We start from the raw sequence: 23,641 nt of genomic DNA, 5'->3' as shown, positions 1-23,641 counted from the left end.
GTTGGTCTGATCGTGGCTGACCTGATGCCGTGGAACAAAGAGGTTGCAATTTTCGTCTCCTGATTGGTGCGTAACTTTTAAATTACGAGATACGTGATGTGGTTTGTACCTCCGTTCGTCAAGGTCCAACGTTTCTAAAAGTATAGACTGTGTTTGAGCGTCACGTCCTCTTGTCGTCTTGGTGTATATATCTTTTGCATATTCTGGGAATTTAAAGCTTGCATCATTGCCTTCTGCCAGTGCTGGGAGTGTTCTGCCATCTCCTTGTTCTGTTCTATTTTTTCCTTGGAAAAATCTATCACACCGAGCACAGGGTGCTGCAGAATCTATAAAACAATTTATTTGAAGGGGTTTTATCGCTAATTCGCAGCTTGGTTTCAAATCTCCTTGCAGAAGGTGCCTGCGTGATTCTGTTGAATTATCTTTTGCAATGTATTCGTCCTGTTCTTGGGCCTTACTGAGTGCCTGAAAAATGTTCGGTTCCTCAGCAGCAATGCAATATCTAACCTCGTCACATAATATCTTGCGGCCTGGCGATTTCCTACTCGTTGCAGGAGCAAAAGTAATCACCAGTGCTTCATCTTGAGCCAAATTTATCTCCTGGTCACATATTTGGTGTTAGCATCGACAGTTGGGGTCCAATTTCTTGTCTTCTTAAAAAACAAGTCGACTTCAGTTTTCGTCTGAAGCAATCAGCGTTTTACATGTAATGTTTTCACTATAATCCTTCATCAGATAGAATGAGTCCTTATTGAGTAAAATTCTACCTGTTGTAATCGAGATTTCCTTGTCATCAGATTTCGTTTTGCTGTCAACTGAATGACTTGTCGTCACTTAACTTTCGGCAATCGGCTCTAGTTTGTGAATACCGTGCAGCAATACATCGAAAGCTAACACCTGCAGCATGTTTTCTGCCTGTCTATAACTTTTTCTTGCACTGACAGAAAAGAAAACTCTTGTTTGGCTGTCGGTGTGAATAAACAGTAAACCTAGAACAATTCGACTGTGTTACATAAGAAAAAAATACAAAACCATAAAACTTATACACGCTTTTACAAATATGAAACATCAGAAGATTGCATATTGAATAACTGAGAGCTAAAAACACACTTATTAGCATATAGCATGAATTGAACTTACAAAACATAATATTTGCATTCTAATGTTACAGGCATTTCTTAAAAAAAGAAACAAACTATATAAGTATTTATAATTTATTTTTCTGTTAATTTCATACAGTTGAAATTTGATGTATCGAATTTTACAGCTGGTCTATACAATGAATATTGCTAATTATAAAACACCAAATGTTGAAAAAAAAAACGTAATAATGAGATTATAAATAATTGCCTTAACATCCACATATATATACTCTTGTGTTTTGAATAACATAACCAAATGATTTCGAGGTTTGTTTAGCAGTTCACGAACGAACCCACTTATAAGAAACGAAGGAGGGGCATTGATCAAGTGGGGCTATGGTTCTAAGAAAACCAGAGAAATTGTCTCTTTTCACATATTTTTAACAATATCAGGTGAATTTTTTGACCTAAGATCACACGGATTTGAGTCACCACTCATATGTAAAACCAACTTCTCTTTCTGCTGCTCCATTCACCCGAAGAACAAAGATTGAAGGCTATCAGATCTGGAAGAGAAAGAGTTATTGTAAGTTGGTTGGTTAACTCAATTAATATTCTTACTTGTACTTACTCAGGAGACACATAAGGATGTGTTAAAAATAAAACCTTAAAAGTACAACAGAATGACAGTGTTAAGTGTTACGATAAGGTATTATCTGTTATTTACAAAATGCTCCCAAGGCTGCATCAGTGATCAAGTGAGTTTCAAAAAGGTATTTGTAGGGAAAGGACAGATTAATCGGTATCGCCCGATATAGACATATCGGTGTATCGGTAAAATTACCGATTATTTTACCGATCCAATATATCTATAAATATCTTATTATTTAGTGCAAAATTCTGCCATTCTGTTACAATTTTAATGGCTAATCTCCAAGACCTACTTTTAAAAATAATAAATCTCTAAATATGCAACTTCTCTTGCACTGCAGTCACCTGGAAACACACATTCATTAAGGAGGTCAATGAACCATTCACCTTAAGGGACCATTTGGAATTTTATTATCGGATCAGTAAATTTTATATCAGTATAAACTAAAATTTCATATCAGCTCATTCCAGGCATACTTTGTAATTTTAAAATGAGGCTAATCTAAACACTTGCACCAGTGAAGTGCAGTGTTTTCTTGAGTAATGGTTCCAAGTGTTGAATGATTCTCGGAAGCTATATAGGAGTATGAGTGATTTTAGAATACTGGAAATGATTGTGCAAGTAAGTTCGGAGCTTGGATAAACTAGCACAGTTAAAAGCTTCACTGAGTATTATATACTGGAGAAATTATGATTTTAAAAGTAGCTTGTCCGCTTCCCAGTAAGCAGCTATTCTTGGTTTACGTTCCTCTCAGCCATGGAGTACTGGTGGATTTTCTGGTGAGACTTCAAGGGGCTTTTAGGCTTGGGACCAGATATTACAGTACATGATCAGGAGTTGGATGTATTTAGTCACATTATTTTAATGCTAAGAGCCCTAAACCTGACCCTCTAACCTAACTATGAAATAATTTAGATATATAATACCACTTTGCACCTCCATGTAACATAGCAGCACTAGCAGTAAGCGAATGGCTACTACCAACCAAATACATATACAGGAAGACAGGATTTATGGAAGGCAAAATGTTTCTCCAAAAAACATGCAGTAAGTAATCACTAACCTTCTGAAGTAATGTTAACGAAGAAGTTTATATTGAACCATGTAAAAAATGCATGCATACCATGATTCGTTGGAACTAAGCAATTGGAACTATTGTCTTTTCCCATGTGGAAGCCTAAAATGTATAGAAGTTCCATGGAAAATGGAAGTGCAATATTCATAGGCATACCCACCACACCAGCAAGTGGTTTCATTGTATCTTGTCACATTAAATATAATAACTGCTAAACACTGTAACAAATAATATGGAAAATAAACATAGCAACTTACATTATCGACCATATCACCTTCCCCTTCATCACTCAATTCATCGCAGAAGTCAATATCGTCATCCATTCCATCATCAACGAAGGTGACGACATCATTAATTCTCACTGTAAAAGAAATAAGAACATGATAAGATATACATAACCCAGTTTCATTTCAAAACATTTTCTACTTAGCAACAAAAACTAAAAGACACCAGACAAGGACAGCCCTCGCCTAGTTGGCTGCACTTTTTGGCACTCGTTGCAGTGCAGGTGTATCCAGTGTCAGGGTGGCTCAAGGAAATGATGTTCAACCAACTAGACGGAAAGCGGTGTTGAAGTTCAGAAGATTCAACAAATGCCTGTCTGCTGCTTTATCCGGTCATTTGATTATTTAGCATGCACCACGTGACCATACATCACACTTGCACCGGTCCGGAAGATAGTGCAGACACCAAATACACTACTTGACTCGAAATGAACGAACTAGACGACTCTGTGTTGCACCATGCAACCAACTAGATGCCTCGATGCAAAGAGTCAAAAAGTGCAGCCAACTAGACGGGGCTAATATCAGTAGTACACTCAAAGACAATAGAATTACCTTTCTTTAAAACAGGTGTTTGCATTTCAGGGTTCCAAAGATGTATTACACATGGGCTATTGGAAAATTATGCATTCCATTCACATTCTGATTGACTTTTATAATATGGACATGTCAACACACAGCTATTTTTTTTTCACACAACACAAGGATAAGCCCTTTAACAAACAAAATTTAGGAGAGACCCTTAACAAGTAATCAAAATTTGTCTGCTAAAAATTTCCTCATTCAATTCTTAAAACAAATTCATTCATCCATTTTAGACACCAAGAACAAAAACTATACTGTCAATAAGGCCTAAAATATCCCAACCCAGGCTGTAAAGGGGCAATCAGCGCACGAGGCAACACAATCCCACAAAGGATTATCCTGGCTGTGGGTCCAGGCACACAGCCATCTTGGCCTGCTCGAAGCAGCTACCAGGTTGCACTACATGGAAGTGAGGTTGATTTCTAGGTGTTCCAGGTCATCCCTTACACCCCCTCACATTTCAGGCATCACAAAATTTAAAGTACATATCTCTCATGGCTCTTTATAGAAATATGCCTAAAGTAAGGGTGTGCAGTACCCTGAAATGTTGGAACTGGAATCAATAAAAGAAAGCAGAAAAATAAAGTTGACACCCTGATATGGACTTCAGATGATTTCCCAAAGTTTTCTGAAAATGATGAACATTGCCCATCACTTTATTTACTGCTTTTGTGAGTCCATGATGTAGTCAGGTTTTGAGTGGAATTTTTTAAAATTTTTTGCCCACCCCAAACATGACTAACTAAAAAAAAAGTCCTATTTATGCAAACAAAGTTACAAAATAGGTAAACATGACTGCATAAAATAACTAACAGACAACAGAAAACAATATTCAAAATAACTCAAAGGTAAGAGGATGATTCAAAAAGTATTTATACCGAATCCTAGTCTTGGTAGAATGATGGAATTGTACAAGTACAGTGGGATCCATGAGTATTATCGTTCAAATTGTTCATCACCATGTTTGTGGACTTTATTTGACCCAATAAGACATTCAAGCTGTTGACAACTTCTACATAAAAATCCATTGCTTAAAAACACATAGGATGTAAGGAAAAACTTAAAATGGAAACCATCATGGAACAATTTGCACGGTAATACTAATGGATCACACTGTACAGTGCCAGTATAAGTCCCCCACGTAGTGTTAACAGGTTGTTCATAACAAATGTACAAAATGGTGCATTTGCTGGAATGTCACTAAGCCTGAGATAAGAGAAATTACACCATCCAAATCAATCTAAGCAAATATAATGATGGCAAGGCTTTCATGTTCTTTCAAGTATTGATAAACACCCTTTTGTATAAAAAAGCACCTGTAGGTGAACATTTTGCATATCTTGCCTAAAATGCATTTTGTGTGTTTCACCTCACTCCCACTTTCATTTGCTACTTTGAATCTTGATTTGGTTTATTCTACTTTGCTTTTCTGCCACTTCTGGCTAATTGCAAATATGAGGATCAGTGACGATATGATGAAATTGACTAAGGGGGACACACAAAAAAATGCCTAGGGTATGATTTGAATCTGTGACCTTTAATCAATTCCATTTAACCAGCATTCATTATCACTGTTGGAATAAGCCAAAAGTGATGCACTGTGAAGCAGAAATACAAACACTAATAAGTAGTTCATGCTCACTGTATTTTTACAAGTTTATGGTGCCAATAAAACTGCGATCTAGTGACTATTGCAGGAATATCAGGGGTATCTGCATGTGATTGCATTTTGTTGAATACCTGATCAGAAATTTCTTGATCCCTAATAGTCTGTTATAACTTACTTTTTGAATATCCCTCTTATAAATGGCACAAAGTAATCATTGTGACATTCCACAATGCCTAGAAAATACCCTCACTGAAAAATGAGGGAATATGTAGAAACTACAGAAGTCTAAGGAAAGCATGTAAGTTCAGTAAGTAGCTACATGTTCCTCAGATACTATTTCAATAAGCATAAAATGAATATAATTACCTGTCTCTGGGAATTCACCGTATGTCTTGAGGTTTCGAGCTTCATCGGGCGTGTACTTCAAAATGACATCGGCTTTGGCATCCTGATAGTCTCGCAAGCCAATCAGTATGATGTCTCCTTGGTTAATCCAAACCTTTGAACGAAATATAATGATGAGAGGCATGCATGATTCATTTTTGACGGAAACATGAATGTGTGAGGTGCATTTTCCTACCACATTTTCTCATAAAATGATGCCAAATGAGAAATGAACTCTTAATCACGAATGTGACATTTTTTTTACTCTGAATTATCCTGTGAGTTATGCAAATCAAGGATTTATTTTAAATTCTGCTGTAGATATTTGAGAAAGAAAAATGGACTTATTTACACAGGAATACACTTAATACTCTTCAAACTATACAAATGTGCTATTAGGGAAAACTTAAATTTCATGTAATAACTGTAGTTTTAATATAAAATTTATGCCTTTAATCACCATTCTACCACCACAATGCTATTTTATACACAGTGTTTTGATCCTGAAATGCACCCAATTTTTGTACCAAAACCTTTATATTTTATTCACCATAAATATGTGGTGATTTGTGTTTCAAAATGTAGGAATAACTTGCATAAGAAATTTATACAGACCATTCAAAAAGTGAAACTTGCTACTAGGGTAGTCCTTGCAGAACTTGCTTATGTACCTTTTAGAACATTTTTACATGTGCATGTTGTATACTATACTATATCCTTAAAACCTTTAAACTGCAGAGCAGGTTTTCAGAAAGTAACCCCTGTTTCGCAGAGGCATTTCACAGCGATTTTTTTCTTCTCGCACTTATCAGAGAAAATACGTTATAACTTTTAGACTATTTGACGTACCTACTTTGGAAACTTTTGTTTGGAAGCTAGAACATCAGGGCATGCAACCCAGACTAATTTATAACCCCAAGTGAGAAAGATGGGGTGTGGGGGGTGCAACCCCCAAATTTCCATGAAAAGAATTAAAATCTGGACTTTGCCCCTCTTTCCCCACTCTTATGGGAAAAGGATGGGAACCTTAGTGTTATTTTCATAGAATGCACCTTTGGCAACGAGATGAAACTTGTTTCATGTTCTTGGCTATCATAAAAGATGAAATATGAGGCAATATGTGGAACTTTGCTTTTTTACAAAAATTTGCTAATTTGCATAGTGCACATGAAATTATTAGACTATTCAACCTATGTACCTTGGACAACTTTTGTTTGGTAGCTAAAACATCAGGGCTTGGAACCCATGCTAATACAGAACGCCCAAGTGAGAAACACTGGTTTCAAGGGGTCGCATCTGCTTTTCTTGCCTTACGGCGTGTCTTAGATAGGTATCTGCCTTTGTTCACTTGTGGGGTCTTGCATTTGTGCTTCGTCTATTTTTAGCCTCTCTTCTGACCAAACTCACTCCCTTGGTCTTAGAAAGTTTCAAACAAAAGCTACAGCTCCCTCTGATCTCAGACAAAATCAGCAACCAGTCACATTTCACACCCCGAGCCATGAGAAAAAAAAGGTCATAAACTTCACATGTGTATCGTTTCCCCCTGCCAAAGCATGATTTGAAAACGTGACCTTGACGTGTCATAACTGGAAGTTTTCTTTTGCAGTACCGTTCTAAACCTTCTCAGCTTGTGTTGTCAGTGTTTCCAGCCTCCATAAAAGTTACAACGTGCTCAGACAAAATCAGCAACCAGTCACATTTCACACCCCGAGCCATGAGAAAAAAAAGGTCATAAACTTCACATGTGTATCGTTTCCCCCTGCCAAAGCATGATTTGAAAACGTGACCTTGACGTGTCATAACTGGAAGTTTTCTTTCGCAGTACCGTTCTAAACCTTCTCAGCTTGTGTTGTCAGTGTTTCCAGCCTCCATAAAAGTTACAACGTGCTAAAAGCATGTTTAAGCTGCGTGCTACATATATGTAACACATTACGACAACACCCTAGTTTTTTTGTTGCATATATGCAACAGGTTCTGAGTAAAGGTTAAAGCTATGCTGTAAAAAGGTAAAGTGCTCCCCTGTGCATAGCACCACGCCATGAAGGCGTATAGGGGGTGTGAGGGTAACACCCCACACTTTCTTGATCCGGTCGTGAGTGGGGGAGATGTGATCAGCATCACGCCCCTGAACGTCTTTACCCCCCCAGGGTTTCCCCCAGGTACCCACGTTATTCAACGCTGGGTGAGCGCCGGGGCCGCTTCCACATATGCTGTACATAGCCATTAGTAGACAGCCATTCTGTCCGCAAGTGGCACATAAAATCCTTGCTGGCTGCTGTGGTGATTGCTACTTCGCAACAGCAAGATAGCCAGTGTCTCCGATGGTCTTGCTACCTTTTCTTTACTCCAACAATGATCATTCCTGTAGGCAGCCCATGGCCCATGAATTTTCAAACTTAGTATTAAAAAAAAAATTGTTCATATTTAGAGTTCCAGGAGCATTTCTCCTACCCCTGGACGACATGCCTAGCTCAAGTGGACAAATCCAAAAGTTCAAAGGAGAAGTAGATAGAACCATGCACAATATCTCATGTGCACATTTGGTTACTTATTATTGTTCGCTTTTTTAAAGCATGTGATTGTGATGAATGTTACAACCCGTAACCAGTGGAACAAAAGTGATTTATCACAGAACTTGCTTTCCATCTGATAATGATTGCTCATAGATGTAGCTTCTTTGGTTGTATTGTCCCATTGCTTTGTGCATACCAGATGCTTTTTGCACCCAGTGAGTTTTCTTCCTAGCTTTATTTGACAGCAGGACAAATCTTTTCATGTGGGGAAACATCCAAGAGCAGATTAACTCACCTTCTTTCGCAACTTTCCTCTTATGTGGCAGAGTCTCTTCACTCCATCAAAGCACATGGCTTCCAGCCTGCCATTGCCTAACATTTTTATTACTTGGGCATATTCTGAAACAAGAAAATTCATTACTCTTATGAATAACACAGGAAAATAATTGAGGAATCACTTAAGATCTCTTGAAGCACACACATAATTAGTTATCACAAGATGATCAAACTGGGAGAATTATGTGAAACAATATGTCAAAATGAAATGTGACCAATGGATCTCTCAACATTTTAATAATGAACACACTTGAAAATATGAATTTTGTTCTATTATGGATACAGGAGTGGAAAAGTAGATGTCATGGTTAAAAATTTAAAAAATTCTAACCTATCAAGGTTTTGTTAATGATAATACTGAGACAACATGCAAAAATTTATAAAGTTCAGTAACAAATTGTTAGGGAATGGCTAGTCCTTACCTTGTCCATCTTCCTTGAACACCAATTCTCGCTTCTCTGTCTCATTTTCATTCTTGCCCCTCCTCCTATTCTTACCTCCCTTTCCTAAAGCATAGGAGAAACAGGAAACATTAGTTACACAATGCACTTCAGGTAATTATTAATTTATAACACATAATGGATAAGTCCTATGCTTTACAGGCAATGCCTACTTTCTGATATTGCCTCTACTCTGCAAAACTACAAATTCTCAATGATTAATTTATTCCTCTCACATGGATAGCCTAAGTCCACTTTTTGCACAGAAAGTCTGATCGGAAATGAACCTACATGAGATCCGAACCACTATGTGCCTCCACTGGGCATCAAACCCAGAACCTCTTTACAAGGAGACGTTCTTACCACTGCACCATTGAAGAGACACTGGTACCCTCGACTCTCTGTACCCCCCGGAAAAAGTGAAATATTTGCATCGTTTATGAACGTTTTCAGTTATTTTTAGCTTGCGGAAATGTGATATTGTAAAGAATGTCTGCCCGAAAGCTTCACACAAGTGAATAATCCAAACGGTGCTCATTACTTCAAGGAAGGTTCAATTTTCGTGTGACAATGATTTCCAAAATTCTACGATAATTAGTCTTTCTGCTAGGAAAATTTGAAAAAAATATATCATAAAACAATCGGAGCCGTTACCTCTACAAAATTTGTAGATGTAGCGGTAGCAAAGCTAAAAAATTCCTGTAGTTGTAGCACTGGTTGCTTGACCACTTAAAATTTTCAATATTTATGTTGTTCTAACACATATGCAAGGGTAGTTCAAAGCAGGCATTATTTTTCAAAAACTTGACTTTGTTTAAACATGGTGGCCATTTTTTTGTTTCATGACTTCAGGTATTTTTTGCCTTTGCAGACAGTTGCAATAGAGTCATTCCATGTGAAATCACCCAATTTTAAATCAATTGGTTGCTTGACCATTTTGTTAATTTTTTATATTTTCACCATAGGTGGTCTTGCTAGTGACCTGCTCAAAAAGAATTTTTTTTAAAAAAAATCTTCCGCCATCTTGGATTTCTGCTCATTTTTCATCACTGTGGGAAGCAAAAATGAGTGTTTACAAGGGTTTTGAAAAAAGGTTGCTGTGTGATTTCTATTACAGATGGAATGTTCTACTTTTCACTGCCTGAAAGTAGCGATTCTGGCCTTTCAGAAAATGTATATATATGTAAGGTAAGAATTAAGTAACTGGGACTTTAATGGGTTTCAATATAACCATCGTAAGGGGAAATTTTGCCAATTTTAAAGGTCTCTAAAATCAAAAGGGCTTGAAACCACAGGATGGAATTATTTTTGCAAGAACTATGAGTGGAAGGCTTTTCAGCCATGGTGAAACAAATCCGGGGTTGTAAGCCCTTCTGTCCGATTTTTAGTTCTGAAATCCGAAAATTTCCAAAATTTGCGAATTTCAAGGTCAAATATCTCTAAAGGGGGACCTGCCAAAAATTAGAAATTTTGGCCATGGATACTCCTACTAGTACTTAGTAAAACCTGTGAATTTCATTTTGGGGTTCACACCGATGTTCATGTTACAGGCTGCCAAATATCTCTAAAAATGACATCGTGAAAACATAATAATAAATAGGCTTAAAGTGACCTGATTTCCATTATTTTATAATGTAGTTATTTTATAAAGGTAAACAGAAATTAAAATAGATAAACTAGTTATTTACTAGTTGATATATTTCAATATATACTTAGTATGCTTTTGTTAATAAAAATCAAATCAAATCAAAATCACTTCTTGGATTGAGAAGACAAATGTTAGTAAACAAACAAGAGTACTATTATGTCAGTAAGTATATACAAGTTGCATGCACATGTTTCTTAAAGGTTTATGAATATCCAATACTATCAAACCTTACTCAATACATCCACTCTGGTACATAACAATTGTATGCGAAATATAACATAATATATACAACAATTGTCTGCGAAATATAACATAAGCTACCTGTAAAATATGACAAGCATTTAAATGCTTGAGAATATACGTATTCAAGTTCTTCCTCTATTTTTTGTATCCTAGTTACATATACCACTGTGATATACACAGTTTACAATTCAATATATTACATCACAATGACATTTACAATTCCATATATCACTACACATAATACAACATTACATCAATATATATATATACACTATCTACACATGGACATCAAAGTTACAGGGGATCTTGTCTGTCTCTCCATCCATGGAGCCATGAACAAAAGATAAAAAATATCTGACTGGTGCGTGGCCCCGAAAACACTGATTGGCATGGAGATGATTGATCAACTGACTATTTCTTCTTATGTGCTTGTAACTTTAGTGACAGTTCTGTGTTTTTCTGTTGAGTAATGTTGTATGTTCTCCCAGTAACAGTGGTGAAGTCACATGGTGTCAGAACATCAATTATATTGTTCAACTTCACGCAAGCAACATCATTTCTTTGTAAAGCTCGTTGATGGTCCACCAGGATTGAAGAACATCACTTTAACATCATTGTTTTCTTTTGACATTTCAATTACTTTACCTACATACCACCTGTTATTGTAAATGCAAACGACATTGTCATTTTCAATTATTTCATTAAAATGAAATATTCGTGGTGAGTCATCAATTCTGAACTCTACATGATTAATTTGAAATGATGCAGATATTCTACTGATGAGAAGAGTTGAAGAGTCCTTGGGTATGTAGCAGTGGTGATCTCTTGTTCCTTCAAATCTATGAGCTTCATTGAAGCGGTCATTCAGAAACCCTTGCTCATTTTTTGTCACTTTCAGTCACCATAATGAAGTTTATCCTTTAATATTTTCCACACAAAACTCATGCATGTCCTTTGGTGTAAGAATATGGCCCTCAGTTGGTCGCTGCAGACTTGCCTTTGCCACAAGTCTTTTTACAGTCCCACCAATCCCATCACAAGGACCCTTGGCATGGCTTGTGGCAAAAAAATGCCACTCAGCAGCCACACCGAAGTCCTGTTTATGCTTACATAAGTTAGAAAAATTCTTTCTGTTCTTATATTGGGCTCCGGAGCCATCTGAGAAATAATAAATTTTCTTTAGATTTGGGATGAACGTTTGAACAAATGGAATCAGCTGCTTTTGGAAAGCGTAAACAGCAGTTGTGTTGTGTACAATGCAGTCACTTATAATACAAAGACTTTTGATGCATAGATCATCTGAAGAATTAGTCTTAAAGTAGACACAAAAGGGGTGGACAGTAGCTTGAGCGTTAATCCAGTGGTAACTCTGGATTTCATCTTGTACAACAAATGTGAAGTTTTCAGAGAAATCACCAATCACTACACATTCATCTGGAGAAAGACTTTCTTTCGTTCTTTTGCAAGATTCTGCTCGACTCTGAGCAATAAAGTGGTGACTTTTTAATTGCAGTAACTTCGAAGCTAAATTTTCTTTAAACTCTGAAATTGTTTCTACAACAGTGATCAAATTGCAATGATCTGTTGTTATCCATTGTTTGTAAGTAATTTTTTTCTCGTCGTCATCATCAGAATTGTCCAAATCAGGATTCAGTTCATGTAATTTTAAGTCTTGTGTAATTGTAATTGTAAACTGTGTATATCACAATGTATATGTGACTGGGATACAAAAAATAGAGGAAGAACTTGAATACGTATATTCTCAAGCGTTTAAATGCTTGTCATATTTTACAGGTAGCTTATGTTATATTTCGCAGACAATTGTTGTATATATATTATGTTATATTTCGCATACAATTGTTGTATATGTTATGTTATATTTCGCATACAATTGTTATGTACCAGAGTGGATGTATTGAGTAAGGTTTGATAGTATTGGATATTCATAAACCTTTAAGAAACATGTGCATGCAACTTGTATATACTTACTGACATAATAGTACTCTTGTTTGTTTACTAACATTTGTCTTCTCAATCCAAGAAGTGATTTTGATTTGATTTGATTTTTATTAACAAAAGCATACTAAGTATATATTGAAATATATCAACTAGTAAATAACTAGTTTATCTATTTTAATTTCTGTTTACCTTTATAAAATAACTACATTATAAAATAATGGAAATCAGGTCACTTTAAGCCTATTTATTATTATGTTTTCACGATGTCATTTTTAGAGATATTTGGCAGCCTGTAACATGAACATCGGTGTGAACCCCAAAATGAAATTCACAGGTTTTACTAAGTACTAGTAGGAGTATCCATGGCCAAAATTTCTAATTTTTGGCAGGTCCCCCTTTAGAGATATTTGACCTTGAAATTCGCAAATTTTGGAAATTTTCGGATTTCAGAACTAAAAATCGGACAGAAGGGCTTACAACCCCGGATTTGTTTCACCATGGCTGAAAAGCCTTCCACTCATAGTTCTTGCAAAAATAATTCCATCCTGTGGTTTCAAGCCCTTTTGATTTTAGAGACCTTTAAAATTGGCAAAATTTCCCCTTACGATGGTTATACTGAAACCCATTAAAGTCCCAGTTACTTAATTCTTACCTTACATATATATACATTTTCTGAAAGGCCAGAATCTCTACTTTCAGGCAGTGAAAACTAGAACATTCCATCTGTAATAGAAATCACACAGCAACCTTTTTTCAAAACCCTTGTAAACACTCATTTTTGCTTCCCGCAGTGATGAAAAATGAGCAGAAATCCAAGATGGCGGAAGATTTTTTTTAAAAAAAATTATTTTTGAGCAGGTCACTAGCAAGACCACCTATGGTGAAAATATAAAAAATTAACAAAATGGTCAAGCAACCAATTGATTTAAAATTGGGTGATTTGACATGGAACGACTCAATAATTATGATAGCTCAGCTAAGAAAAATGATAGAAAGCTGTGGTAAACATTGTTTTCAATACATTACAAGCATTATTTTATGTTCTGTGCCTTTTATCAACATCTCTAATGAAAATGAAGCAAATCCATGACTATGAAGCAACCTGCTCTGGGTGATTTCATGTGGAATGACCCTATATTGAATACAATCTTAAGTAATCGCTAAAAGTACAGTACGTGTAAACAGATGTGGAACGACTTGAGATGACCAGACCCTTCTCCGATTTTCTTCATTTGGCATACTCACTAATTGAGGCCTCCTAATCACGAATCTGAAGTTAAAATTTGTCGGAAACATCTAGAAATCGCAAAATAAGCGAAAATAAGGCGTTAGTTTTCGGAATGGATACTGTCTATTTTCGCAAAATTTTCTGTTTCACAACCAAATATATATATTCCTGATACTACCACGATACCAAATTTTAACTGTTTGCCTAACCTAACCAAACTAACCTAACCACGTGCCAATTGTTCGTGGGGCTAGCGTCAATGGTTCGCAATTTCTAGACGTGACCGACAATTTTTAACTTCAGATTCGTGATTAGGAGGCCTCAGTGAGTATGTCAAATATGAAGAAAATCGGAGAGGGGTCCGGTCATCTCAAGTCATACCACAGACGTAAATCGAACCATGTAAAAATTGCATTCGTAGCATGATGAAATCACAATAAAACAAAAGGAACTTGGGCCGAAGTGAATATTGAGTGATTTAAGGCATACTAAATTTCGCTAAAAGTTTTCAGCCTTGCACATAATTTTGCTTCACTGTCATCCAGATTTTATGAAATTATGAATATGGAATAACTAAATGCAAAGCATCTGTCATGCACAATTCTAAGCAATAACAACTTCTGTTATGAAAATACAAAGAATATTTGTATATAAACAAACAATGAATAATAAATGCAATTTTGATGTTACTGTTATAGTTAAAGCAAATACATGCTTCCTGGTATTCTTACTATATTCTAAATCGTGGAATTAACAATTTAAGAACATCGACAATAGTTACATATTGATAAATATTATTATTATTTTTTTCTAACCCTATCAACTGTTAGTCGATTTTAGTCATCTTTTTGAGTATTTTGCCAAACACATTTAGTTCTTATTTTTCACAAATATATATATATATATATATATATATACACACGAGGGCAGGCTGAAAAGTAATGCCTCCTATTTTTTTCTGAAAATACATTTTGGATTTTGAGCAACCATGCAGTGTACTCTTCAGACTTTCCCCCTTCTCCATTCCAAGTTTCAAACTTCTATCACCAGGGGTTGCTGAACTAGGGTGGTGAACCTGAAACTGGGTGTGGTGACAGAGTTTCTAACTGCAGAAAGATGAGTGGCATCTTGATTAATTTCTCCATATGTGCAGGCTTGTTTTGTTGTGATAGGTAATTGTGCTAAATGTTCATTAGTGCAAACATGACCTGTACGTAAACGTATAATAAAAATAATACCTGATCTTGGAAGATTATATGAGTAGTACCAAGGTTTATTTTGTGAATGTTCTGCAAACCATTTATATGTATTGCCTGTGGATTGAAATTGTTCTATACACCACTGTTTCCATTTATCTTGAAGTTTATATTTAACTCTTGGGAGTAGATCCATGTATGGAAGCCTCTCGAGTGAGGTAGATTCCGATGATCGGGGCAGCTTTGGCATATATATCCACATGTTCATTTCCCGTATTTACTTTGTGAGCCTTTACGTAACTAAACTGAACTGTACGTTGATATTTCTTCCATTAGCATACTGAGTTTGTTGGATTATAAGGATGATAAATAAAGGATGTTTACAAATCTGAGGATATGAGGAACTCAGCACCATTAATACGCTTAAAGCATCTGTTATGATAAGAATTTTTGTGTAATTATTATGGATAGCGTATATGAGAGCTTTATATATTGCGTAACCTTTTGCAGTGACAATAGAAGTATCAGGTGGTAAACTGAATTGTTTGTTTATATTTCAATCTGGAATGAAATATAGACAACCCACACCTAGGCGATCTTTGGATCCACCTGTATATATGATTAGGTGTGTTGGCCATTTCTCTTTATACATGATATGCCTTCAGAGATCCCTGAAATGCATTGAGTATGTAAGGGTATGTCTAACTGATAAATTAAAGGATGTTTGAAGGTGAAAGACTTTGCACACGTTTCTGGGTCTATGTATTGGCAATATGCAAAATAAAATAAAGTATGTTTAGGATCTATAACTTTGGCTTCTGTCCATTGTTTTTGTATTTCGAACAATTTATTGAATGGATGCATATGATTTTCCCAAGTTTTGAGCAGAAATTTTGTTGTTAATTGGATCTGTCTATGTGTCAAACTAGTTTCTTTGCTTTCCATATAAACACTGACATTAGGACAGGACTGAATGAGACCTAAGCAGGTCCTCAAAGCTTTACTCTGTAGTATGACTATTTTGTCTAAAAGACTGACTTTTGCACCCCCATAACTAACGGCTGAATACTCAAAGTTTGATCGAAAACAATTCCTGTAAAATAGAAGTAAGATTTTGGGGTGGCCAACCCATTTAATTGTTGTCATACTACAGAGCATATTTGATATTTTACGGCCTTTATTGATTAAATGCGTAATGTGTGTATTCCATGTGAATCACGTGTCAAAATGTATACCTAAATATTTGTGTGTTTCTATTACTGGGATATTAGAAATATGTGATATGTTGTTGAGATAAGTACCCAATCGCTTATTATTAAAGCAAATAATTTTTGATTTTCTTTCGCTGATGGATAGACCTTCGTTGAAAAACCACGCTCTTATGATGGAGATTAAATTCTGCACTGCTGTAATACCTTGAGTAGTATCATCTGTTATGTTAAAGAAACAAAAATCATCTGCATACTGAAGGGGATGAAATGGTTGTTGACAGTATGTATGGGTAGTGCCAACATGATCAAGAAATTGCAAAATTTTCGCTAGCATATGTCATAGAAATCTAATGAAAGAAATAATTTTAATGGAACTTTGTTTACTAAAATTGCAGACAAAAATACAGAGTTCCTAAGATTGGTTTATTTTACTTTGCATTTGTACCACTTTTGGCTAATCGCGAAGATAAGGATGAGTGAACACTCACAAAGAACACCCATGCCCAGGCTGAGATTCAACCCCGCAATCCCTGGCATCGTAGCATGCTGTGCGGAGGTTGGCCAGAGTTTCTAGGAAATAAATGCGACTATTAAAATTTCGATGCCTGTCACCTTTACCATTTTTTTTATATTTTTAAATAGAATTGATGTTTAAATCTGGTGTGGGACAGCCAAGTTGTTTAACTTTTAATTAAATATCTTATAGTACCTTGGAAAACGGTGTATATAATAATGCTCTAATCTGACTCATCTTTACTAACTACTTTCACACACCATTGGACACTTTCACTTCACTGGTCGATCACGGTATTCTCGCCTTGCTGTGTTTATAATTTGCAACCCCAGCACGGCACACGGTACATCAACAATTGGTGTTACAACCAACTGAAATATGATTATCTGCTAAATGAACTGTAGATCTACAATTTTCAGAATTCAATGCAAGAAAATGAATTATATCTCCAAGTGAAATTCTTATACTGACAGATTTTCCGTGTGATTTTTTACAAATATTAAAGTAAAAAATCCCATGGTGATGCGAATTCCCTTTGATATTTAGGCAATTCTTTTGTACAGAAAATGTCTTCAATGTTGTCAACGTCAGTTGCAACACATGAGTGTCTGTGTGCTTGAGAGCAAGGGACATACCTTTTCTTAAGGAAGATATCTATAAGAAAAAAGTCTGGATGGCTCTTTACACGCATCTATCTAAATGGTTATATAAATTTGGGGAAGATATTACGTTCGTTCTTGCCAAGTATGCAGGAAAGTATCTTTCTCGCGAATTACTTCTCCAACGAGTATTACAAATCGGTCAGGATTAGTCACTTCTCTGTGAAGTTTGCAACTATGCCAACACAATGCGAAAGCTCTCGCGTCGTGCCAGCCGAAAAGGGGCACGGCTTGTTGTCTTATTGCTACCACCTCCTCGATCCTTAACTGCGGAGACTTTTTCATGCCTCCGTGCACAGGCCAGACTATGCTGGCCCAGAGCAAGTGAGAGAACAGAAGCGCAGGAATTGAGGCGGCCATAAGCTTGAACGCTTACGAGATTCGAATCTCCTCGTTCGTAAATGTATTAATTTAACTATATTTTGGCAAAGCACGTGCTTTTTCTTTTTCTGAGGGTAGAGCCATGGCACGGCAGCTCCCCCCTTAGAGCCGCCGCTGGTTGTTGATAATGCATGTATCTCATTCATATAAATATTGAATAAGAGATGGCTCAAAGGTGAGCCTTGAGGTATGCCGATTGAAGTGGAACGAGGATCTCTTAATTTATCGGAGAACCATCCAAATATAATTCTGTTGGAATATAGATTCCACACAATTGTCGAAAGTTTTGGGTATATACATAGATTCTCTAATTCATGACAAAGATCATGTAAATTTATAGAATCCTAAGCTTTTTCCACACATATAAACAAACTGAAACAGTTGGAATGTGTAATTTTACTATTTTGAATTGCTGCTGTAAGAGTGGCTGGTATAATTTAACAATACAGGGGATTTGGTAACATTATAGTATAGGGGTGATGGATTTCTTCAAATTTACAGGAGAACGTACTTACGGAAATCATTTTCTGTAGCGTTGTGGAAGTTCGCGAATGTAGTTTTGATCCATTTTAACGTGAATACGTGTTTTCTGCGAAAATCTCTGTCCGACACACTGTTTCTGCTGCCACCATTTGCTTTCTGCATAAGGGCACAATGTTGTGTGTTAGATGGCTTAACCCTGCAGTCTGTGTTTCAAACTCGCTGTGTTTTCACTAGAACATGACATGTGTAGTATTTTTTTTTTTTTTTTTTTTTTAACTATGCTTGCCTAACCTGACTTACCCTTACGGAAAATGGTTTTTGGGACTAACGTAAATGGTTTGCGAGGAATTAGCAGAATTTCAAATCTGGACACGAAAGTAGGTATTTTCCGGTGAACGAGGTTGCAACACTGCATAAATTGACAAAACACTCGCACAACGTGCCCTGAACCAGTACGCTATCGCCCGCCATAATGTGTTAGAGAATCGAAATAACAAGTAACAGTAAGTACTCGTAAATGTAAGAAATAGACATTATCTTTGTTAGAAATACATTATTTCACCTTAGGAAATGTTCTGCATTCCAAAATAGTATGTTAGCAATGTAAAAAAGTGTGAAATATATGATTTATAGGTGTCACCCCCATACTATAATAGTACCAGGAATTTATCCAATTTGTTTGAAATTTGGGATACTTACTAATTTGGGTCTCGTAATCACGAATCTGCAATTAAAATTTGGTGCTTATTTGGGGGCAGATGAATCCGGCCAATTTCTAACATGCCCTTAACAGGGACTCTATAGAGAAAGCCGGGGAGCCGGAGCCACGTCAGCAGTTGGGGGCGGTAGGTCAATTACCCCAGGGGCGGAGCCCGGAATGGTGGGAAATTTGGAAATCGGGGGTGTAGAAATAAGAACTTAATTTGGATTATTTTGCTATTTCCACGTGTGAGCGCCAAATTTTAACTGCAGATTCATGATTAGGGGGCCAAATTAGTGAGTATGCCGAATTTCAAACAAAATGGAGAAATTCAAAGTATTGTAAAATCGCTCCGAGTGGCTATGGTATCTTGAGTACAAAGATTAGTTCGAAATGCAAATTGTGTAGGATGAAAAAAATTTTGACGTTCTAATAACCAGGAAAGTCATTCATTGTGCGCTCCATTTTTTTTCCAAAACTGAAATATGGACTATAGGTCTGTATGAGGATCGATGGCGGAGATTTGTTTGCTTTTAAAATTGGAACTACATGATTTTTCCATTCTAATTATGCCGGTTCGATATACAGGGTGTTTCTAAAGGTCGTTTACAATGCTTGGGAGGTGATTCCTCACACGAAAACAAGCAAAAAGTCTAAGTTCCATTTTTACGACTGAGGCTTCGTTTCCGAGATAGGAGCCTCGCAAAAGGTGACAAAGTAAATGTCACACCTGACTGGGACGAATACTGTAACAGATAGAGAGGCGGTTCCAAGGGAATCATAAAAGAATCGTATGTGCTCAGTCCGGAAGTCACTATGAAAAGTTCACTGCACGCATGCGCAATGGAGTCCTCAAAGGAATTGGGGATTTCCAGCAAGAACAATGCATGGAAAAGGTATGTAACGCAGCAAGAAGGACCGTGACAATGAGAAATGCGTTAAAGACAACACATCCTGACCTCAAACATCAAAACATGAGCACCGAACACAAAATCCGAAAAGTTGAGCACGGTTGCATACCCCAGTTACATGCGAGGAATGAACGAATCATGTCATGTGGCATACGAGAGACACATTACTCCACCAGGAGGAGGGAAAGAAAAAGACAATATCAGATGATTGCGACAACGTGTATTTTTACACGCGACAACTACGTAATATCCCCCCCCCACACACACACAACAAACAACAAATGCTACAATGTCTTATGCACAGACAGTGTGTGTCACTGTACACCAACTGAAGATGTCACTTTCACCACACAAAGGGGGTGGGAGCAATACCAAAAGTGTTCGCACGCGATCATTGTGACGTAAAAGAGACCAGTTTTGGAAGCGCTGCACAGGCAAGTCTGGCTCTCGTAGTCTACGTTAGACCTTCATGACTGCTGTTCCCGCGAGAGGAGCTCGAAGGGTTGGTTCACAATTGGTCTGTGGTGTTCGTACGGTGATACGGCCAATTTGTGCAGTGTGCCAGTGTTAAACAAAAACAATACTTTGCAGTTCCAGCTCACTATTACACAGATGGCTGCGTATACGACCCAGCAGCTAGCAGACATGCATCTCATGTATGGGGAGGCATGTGGTAATAGCCGTGAGGCAAGGCGTCTTTATGGAGAACGCTTTCCACATAGACGTTTACCGTCTCACACCTTCTTTCAGGTAGTGGGCAGTCGACTGCGTGAAACAGGGTCAGTGTTACCACCGCGGCAAGAAGTTGGAAGACCCCGAAGTGTACGTACACATCAGTTTGCAGAAGATGTGTTAACAGCGGTCGCAGAACATCCTGGCACCAGTACGCGAGTGCTCGCTCGGGCACGAAACAAGTCTCATGTGTATGTTTGGCGAGTGTTGTCAGAGGAAGGAATGCACCCTTTTAAACTGCAGAAAGTACAAGAACTGTTACCTCGTGACTTTCGCCCTCGTATGGAGTTTTGCCAATGGTTGTTGCATCAGCTGGACACAAACCCTCACTTCGGGGCAAACGTATTGTGGACAGATGAAGCCATTTTCACCAGGATGGATGTCTTCAATAGTAGAAACAGTCATGTATGGGACTTTGACAACCCACATGCACTTTTTGTGGCCCATCACCAGCACAGGTTTTAAGTGAATGTGTGGTGCGGGATAGTACATGATCATTTAACTGGACCATACATTCTCCCTGTTCGCCTGAATGGTCTCACGTATCATGCATTTCTTAGTGAGGTTCTGCCTGAACTGTTGGAGACCGTACCTTTGGCACTGCGGCAAGAAATGTGGTACCAACACGATGGTGCACCAGCTCATTTCGATTGTAATGTACGACATTTCCTGCATGACGTGTTTCGCAATAGGTTCATTGGTAGGGATGAGCCTGTGCCTTGGCCACCGACGTCGCCAGATCTCAACCCTCTCGATTTTTTCTTCTGGGGAGAAATGAAAACCCTCGTATACGACACACCTGTCACATCAGCTGAGGACCTCGTTGCTCGCATCAACGTCGCCGCCGCGACGGTAGCAGATACACCTGACTTGTTTGCTCGTACTCGACAATCCTTGATTTGTCGCTGTCATATCTGCGTAGAAGTAAACGGCAGACATTTTGAAAACCGTCTGTGATTATTGCCCTCGGCAAATACCAGTGAGAACACTCTTGGTATTGCTCCCCACCCCCTTTGTGTGGTGAAAGTGACATCTTCAGTTGGTGTACAGTGACACACACTGTCTGTGCATAAGACATTGTAGCATTTGTTGTTTGTTGTGTGTGTGTGTGGGGGGGGGGGTATTACGTAGTTGTGGCGTGTAAAAATACACGTTGTCGCAATCATCTGATATTGTCTTTTTCTTTCCCTCCTCCTGGTGGAGTAATGTGTCTCTCGTATGCCACATGACATGATTCGTTCATTCCTCGCGTGTAACTGGGGTATGCAACCGTGCTCAACTTTTCGGATTTTGTGTTCGGTGCTCATGTTTTGATGTTTGAGGTCAGGATGTGTTGTCTTTAACGCATTTCTCATTGTCACGGTCCTTCTTGCTGCGTTACATACCTTTTCCATGCATTGTTCTTGCTGGAAATCCCCAACTCCTTTGAGGACTCCATTGCGCATGCGTGCAGTGAACTTTTCATAGTGACTTCCGGACTGAGCACATACGATTCTTTTATGATTCCCTTGGAACCGCCTCTCTATCTGTTACAGTATTCGTCCCAGTCAGGTGTGACGTTTACTTTGTCACCTTTTGCGAGGCTCCTATCTCGGAAACGAAGCCTCAGTCGTAAAAATGGAACTTAGACTTTTTGCTTGTTTTCGTGTGAGGAATCACCTCCCAAGCGTTGTAAACGACCTTTAGAAACACTCTGTATATTGTTGTAATGTGAAACAAGAATATCTAATCCGGTATCCGGTAAATATGTTATGGCCTGGTACGGAATACCATCAAGACTTGGCGCTGTGTTTATCAAATTTTTAAAAAATTGTTGCTAATTCCTCTCAGGTTACAGGTGGAAAATCTTTTGTAAATTTTGAGGGCAAATTCTCTTTTGTATCATAATAGAGGTGGACAGATGGTGGAGTTAATTGGGAAAGAAATTGATATTGTATTGATAAATACAATTGAGGCAGTTAAAAAAGAAACTTAAACGACTTAACTTCCTCAATTGAATAATAACAGCATATGGTGTATGTATAATTATACATTAGTACAGTTTTGCATGAAGAAATGGTCAAATCTAGTAAGAAAGTGCGTCTTTCCGTCACATCAGTTAAACTAATTTCAAGAATTGATAACGGAATGACTCAATAAGAGAGAAATTGTTTAAATCACATGTACTGCGCGCCCATTCTTTTTGTGAAAGTCCGCATTATTGACGATGGACATTACAAAGTACCCAGACTTTTACAAATGTATAATAAAAATTCGCAACGCGTCATAACAGATGCCATTTAAATTATTATATTTCCTTTTAGAATTAGAGCATTCTTCTATTGTCAAATGAAGATGAGCAAGCTGTCTTTAGTTTTTTGTACTTGGTTCCCAGGATCTGCAATAATGGCTGTCGCACAAACACTTGTTTTTTGGTTTTTGATAAATACACGATAATAGTTAACTTTTGGTTCAAGTAATTAAACAAAATGTACTTACCCTTATTCTTAGGCATTTTGACTTACACCACACTTAAACGTCAATTATTTTTACTTTTAATTTCTACTTTCATTCCAGACACGGAGGTCGATAGAACAGTACATATGACGCAAGGAAGGAAAGACCAGGAACGACTACAAGTGTCAGATAAAATATCTTGAAGTTTATGAATCTTTGAATATCAACATAAGTTATAATTTACATGAATTTTTATACAAGATGTATAAATATATAATATATATATATTGTCACGTATTACATTTTTCTTTCATAATAAAAAGTTTTTACATAATAGACTTTCGCTTGAGCACCCACTAGCCTTGAAGCTAGATTATCTG

At 37.3% G+C, this 23,641-nt stretch overlaps 1 protein-coding gene across 1 annotated transcript; it reads right to left on the bottom strand.

Annotated features, from left to right (window-relative positions):
* Positions 1-1,200: 1,200 nt before the first annotated feature.
* eIF1A (eukaryotic translation initiation factor 1A) lies at positions 1,201-23,427 on the bottom strand. The gene is made up of 6 exons (XM_083124756.1): positions 23,304-23,427; positions 8,943-9,026; positions 8,480-8,583; positions 5,654-5,786; positions 3,067-3,170; positions 1,201-1,648 (listed from the first exon to the last, which is right to left on the bottom strand). Exons 1-6 carry the CDS (start codon positions 23,317-23,319, stop codon positions 1,643-1,645), a joined length of 447 nt encoding a protein of 148 aa, XP_082980882.1. The 5' UTR covers positions 23,320-23,427; the 3' UTR covers positions 1,201-1,642.
* Between the last annotated feature and the right edge of the window lie 214 nt (positions 23,428-23,641).

Source organism: Lepisma saccharinum, chromosome 6 (genome assembly GCF_977018435.1).
Source record: "Lepisma saccharinum chromosome 6, izLepSacc3.1, whole genome shotgun sequence".
NCBI classification, from domain to species: Eukaryota; Metazoa; Arthropoda; class Insecta; order Zygentoma; family Lepismatidae; genus Lepisma; species Lepisma saccharinum.
This window is presented reverse-complemented; position numbering and strand designations above follow the sequence as displayed.